This window comes from Denticeps clupeoides, chromosome 14 (assembly GCF_900700375.1).
Source record: "Denticeps clupeoides chromosome 14, fDenClu1.1, whole genome shotgun sequence".
Taxonomy (NCBI): domain Eukaryota; kingdom Metazoa; phylum Chordata; class Actinopteri; order Clupeiformes; family Denticipitidae; genus Denticeps; species Denticeps clupeoides.
In genome coordinates, this window is record NC_041720.1 from 20,537,784 (window position 1) to 20,543,248 (window position 5,465).

The 5,465-nt window shown below is 40.7% G+C and overlaps 1 protein-coding gene across 1 annotated transcript; it reads right to left on the minus strand.

Moving 5' to 3' along the window:
- Positions 1-2,438: 2,438 nt before the first annotated feature.
- Positions 2,439-4,541, minus strand: vrtn (vertebrae development associated). Its single transcript, XM_028953471.1, has one exon. The coding sequence runs from the start codon at positions 4,539-4,541 to the stop codon at positions 2,496-2,498; it is 2,046 nt and encodes a 681-aa protein (XP_028809304.1). The 3' UTR covers positions 2,439-2,495.
- Between the last annotated feature and the right edge of the window lie 924 nt (positions 4,542-5,465).

The following is a 5,465-nucleotide window of genomic DNA, read 5'->3' on the forward strand; positions in this document are numbered from 1 at the left end:
TTGGATGATAAAGCTAATAATATTAGCTTATATAACATGATTACACGTTGGGAAAAAAAACTGCTGTTATTTGATGTTAACTGCATTGCTGCAATATTATTTCGACCATATTGCATTTTTGCAATAGACTATGCTGTTTTATGCAGAGCCTGGAAGGGGTCATATTAGAGAATATTTTCATTGCATTCCTCGCCAAAAAAAATCCTGTTAAAAAAAACATGGCATTTTAGAGGGCAACTATCCAGTTGAGTTCTAGTTCATATTGATTTATCATAGGCTGTATTTGCTCTGTTATCTTCGGTCCCAATGTCGAATGTGTTTCAAATCAATTGTGTAAGCAACCAGACTGGCTGATCTAACGGAAGGGCCGAAGGGAGAAAACCAGAAATATGATATGCCCCATGCACTAATAAGTATTTAGGACAAAAAAAATATTCTTTTGATCGAAGAGAGGAACATTTTATCACATCAAGTAATCCAATGTATAAAGACAAAAAACAAATATATCTACAATAGATTCTTTCCACAGATTTCTAGCTTTATCTATCACAAAAGTCAACAAAAAATAAATAATCACTGCATTTTTCACTAAATGTGTATAGATAATGAAATGCATACACTGCAGAAATTACAGACAGAAATCCAGATATGTTTCTGGCTTACAGAATCTAATTACCGCACCCTTGTGGCAGTCGCCATGTTGATGCGGTGTAAGTCAGATTGCACACCCCACAAACCTTCTCTCTACTTCCAGTCGCAGTACATTAAACTCGGGGATTAGGGGCTAGTTGATCCGCCAGCTGACTGGAGGAGATGAGGTTCCCAGCGTGGAAGTGAGATTTGGGTATCACTGTCTCACAAACCGGACTAGAAATCCATAATGTGCACAATAGCAACATGGGAAAGCGAAGAAATGTATTGACATCTTGGACTGTAGAGGAAGAATATTTTACAGCTAAAGATCAAACATAATACACAATATTACCAACAGAGCTAAAACAAAGTATATATGTAATATTTGAATAAGTCATCGAATGCTACCATTCATAGAAACTTATGTTCGCAGCCGTCACTTTGTCCAACCTATACTCTTGAAGATGAGTAGTCAGTCATTTTTGAAGGTTATGAATCTGACTACCTTCAGGCAAAAACGTGCAAAAGGTGACTGAACCAGCACTTTGCATGGATCATTGAATAGGTTTCTTACATTCATGTAGACATACACATAGAGATCATTTTACCTAGATATATTATTACGGTGTGGCAATATGAAGCACTGATAACACACAAACTAAATCCCATAATGCCGTGCGCACTTTGGTGACTTTGAAGCACTTTCTAAAGATGTTGACCTCTTGCTTGACCTCTACTGCCACACGTGACACTGCATTAATTACTGAATTTTCCCCACAAACATATAAAATGGCACGTCTTGCATGTAAAATAGCATATTGCATGTAGCTTAAACTTTCTATTGCATGTAACATACAGGTATATGTGTGGGTGAATGTTCACAACTTTAAACAAAGCATTAACTGACAATATGAAGGTTAATAAAACGTATCTGTGTACGTATAGATTTACAAATGTCTACATATTTTGTGATATTTATCACAATGAGCACATGACAAGTTAATTGTACGATTTATTGGCTAAATCTCTCACCAGTTATCATAAGAACAAAACAGCATTTAGGGAGTGGTTAAATATACTATGGGTGATTTTTTTTTCATGTAAAACAATGGAGAAAAATTAGTTCAACAAGTAAACCAGCAAAAGAAGAATACAATTAATAAATGCATCAAAAGTAGAATAAGATAGGTAGTCTCAAAAAAAATAACACTTTGTGTGCAAACGTTAACTAAAGCAACTCAAGCTGTGTTTTGAAAAGCAAATTGTTAAAAAAAGAATACAAAGTTGAAAATGTAGAAATCAATGAAAATCAGGTATATAAATATGTTTTACTGGAAATACTTTACAGGCTTTCTTGGGTAAAATGGTATTTAGCTGCATGCACAGGGGAAAAAAGCCGAATTGTATAACTTTACACCGTGAAATTCATCAACAGAAAACATTCAGTTGTCGATACAAAAATAGAAATCTATGTGCAATAACAGAACATGAACAAAAACAGAGCTATACAATAGATTTTCCCCTAGCAACATTAATTAGTCATTAATCAGTGAGAATTACAGTTTACAAAAAGCCACTTGAAAGCCGGGAAATATTAAAGATAAAATATGTAGAAAAATAAACTCAGAACAAAGAGCCATTTGACACCATACAGTTTTCCCAGAGACCAGTTTCAGTGATGCACAGTTGTGAAGGACATAACACGTTTTTTTTTTTAATGATGCATAAACTTCAATTCAATTGGATTAGGAATTACTTGACCTTGTAACAAATTGAAGTATGATTATGAGATGTTTGGTAAAAATAGTAAGTAGGTAAGAGATCTGACTGCTGTGCAACATGGAAGGTTTTTGACCATGGTATCAGCAATGAACTAATGGGACCCCATGATGCAGAGCTCTTTTCCACATGTAGTAGGTGGAGCGGGGTGTTAAGGGGAAGTAAGACCGGAACTCTTTGAAAGTGGGAAAGGCCTTTTCTTCAAAGCGTTGCTGCAGGAACAACTTGGCCTTGGCCTTGAAGTTGGCCAAGGCCACAACATCCATCACAAACATCTGGCCCTCAGTGGGTTTTTGAGGAAGGGAATACTCAAAACATGCGACCTCACGTGGACGTAATGTCTCTTCGCTCAAAAGTTTGCCATTCTCCTCAAATGAAAACACTCTGCGACCCTCCGTCGTCTTTTCTGTCACCTTTCTGGCATCATCTAAACTCTCACTCTCCAGGCTGACAACATTTGGCTCACCATTTTGGCTATGGCGGTTTCTCCATTGCCAGTAGAAACAGGCGGAGATGGACGGGAACCTGAGCTTGAACTTCAAGAGGGACATTCTTGACTTCTGAAAATGAGCTTTAGCCCGATCGCGGATCCTCTTTCGGCGGAGGTAAAGCAGCCTGAAGCTCTTGCTGTTGCGCATGCACGCCTTCGCCCGGCGGGGTGCTCTGTGGTTATCTGGATCAGCTGGAGATAACTGACCATTTGGGCTCTGAGCTTTATCAGCATCAGAGCCATCTTCACTGCTCCCCGATGCATCCTTGAAGCCTGGATTGAATAACATGGCCTCTCTTCGCCAGTTGTAATATGTTGACCTGGAGATGCCTGGAAAGCTTCTTTTGAAGATCCTGTACGGAAAGGACGTGTTCATGGCAATGCAGTCCTGCAAGCACTTCTTGGCCTTCTGCATGAAAGCCACATTCTGTGCCCTCTCTCCCTCTAGCTTGTCGGAATTTAACGCCAGCAAACTGAGAAGGCCATCCTGGCGCACTTTCTGCTTAACATCAGGTGAAGACCAAGAGTCCTGCTCTGGGCTCTCCCTTGGGCTGACTTCTCCATTGGATCCTGAAGAGATACTACCTCCAGTAGACAAGAGTTCGTGCTTCCATGCATAATACGTAGACCGGGAGATCTCAGGGAAAAACTCCTTGAACTGCTGAAGAGGCATGAGCTGTCCTTCCAAGAAGCAGGCCTGGAAGAAGTGTTTTGCCTCGTATCTGGCAGCAGATTTCTTGCGGTGTTCCTGAGTTTGCCTTCTCCAGCGGTAAAAGGTGCTTTTGGTTATGTTAAACTTGTCCTTCAGACTTGAGTAGGACAGTCCACAGTCCTGGTTGAGTAACTCCAGGGTTTTGAGTGGGAAACCCATCTGCTTGCTGTCTGGGCCGCCAATATTCAGGTCATGGGCTTGGACGAGGGCCACAAAGTTGTGCGGTTTAAATACAGAACCGTCTTCCAGTTCTCCGGACCACATAATGGGGAGTGTTACTGGCTCTGCATTCTTGGACCATTTCCTGGGGCGAATGAGGCGGTTGAAATAAGACCTAATCTTCAAATTATACATGGGGTAGACAGAGTAGATGTTGCACTGGAGAACAGAGGCAAGAGCATAAACATGCCACATATTGGCAAAGGAGCCTGGGAAGCATGAGGCTTTGACATCTGCATCAAAAATTGCCTCCAGCACAGGCATGGGCAGATTGAGCATGTCTTCTGACTCCTCGGCACAAAGGGAAAACCTGGCCGCTTGAAGCATTACTTTAGATTCGATCATTCCACACAGGTAGTACCTCTTCCAGAGCAGCATTTCCACCACTGTTCTGACCTGGAGCTCCAGGCTCAGACTGGTACTGCCAACTAACAGCATGCTGGCGGCATCAAACAGCAGGTTCCCTTCACCTCTGCCAGCCAGAGGGATTAGCCCAGCTGGGGCATCAGCAGGGTAGAGATCATAGGCCAGGTGGTCCACACCGGTCCAGGAGGGGAACTCTTTGGAAGGTTCCGTGGGGAGTCTGAAGGGGGACAGAACCTGCTCGACTTCCAGGGCCACTTTAGTGAGCGCTTCCAGGCCCATGCTCTCGGTAGCATCCTGTAGCTTCCCCAAAACGGAGAGCACAATCTCCTTCCTCTGAATCATTCCTACAAATGCAAAACCATGATGATTTTATTTATTTTTTGCCAATGAACAGAATATTGAAATGGAAATGCAGCCAACTTGTAATTATTGCTATTTTGAGTGATCCACAAAAAATTATTGCACAATTCATTTTGTGTGGGAAGTCTAGATAATTGTCCTGATCCAACTACTTTGGATTCAAATGACCCTTCTAACCCTACCCCAACACACACACATATGTGCATGTGTTCTATAATGTGAACTTATTGGTTTTTATTTTCCATTCAGTGAGATAATACTCTTTGTACAGACATCACTACACATTATCCCCAAATCAGGATGATTAAACACACTAATTCTCCTACCAGAACAAAGACTTGGACAAATCACAACATATAGGGCACTTGACATCATCATCATTATTTTACATTGTTTGTGGAGATGATGATGAGTCATATAAAAAATACATCTAGTGCCACTTGATCATTTATAAGATTAGGATTTTTTTCTCACTCAACCAGCCTTCTTAATAGCGTCCCATTTACAATTTGACTAATTCTACGGGCAATGAAAAAAAGTAAGAATTGCTCAGCACATATTGGGATAATGGGATAAATAAAGTATCAAACTAATTTCTAGACATTGTGGCATCATAATCGTTTGCTGCCCTGAAGGCCCAGGAGGAGTTTAACCTTAACTGCAGCAATTTACCCATAAAACGTTCAATGTTTATAATGCTAAAACATTATAAACCATGTGGGACTATATAAAAATAAGTAAAAATCAACTAATCAAATATGGTTAATATTTTGCTGAGGTTGTATCGTAAATTCGTAATAAAAACCACCTACCTGTTTATAAGTGAGTGGAACTCCGTGAATGTTATAGTCGTCCGTCCGGTGGTGATGCTGCTGCTCCGCTGCTCCTTCTCCGCTCTCCGCTCAG

Bases quoted from the DNA above. Each gene is read 5' to 3' on its own strand.
- vrtn (XM_028953471.1), bottom strand. From the start codon at position 4,541: ATGATTCAGAGGAAGGAGATTGTGCTCTCCGTTTTGGGGAAGCTACAG.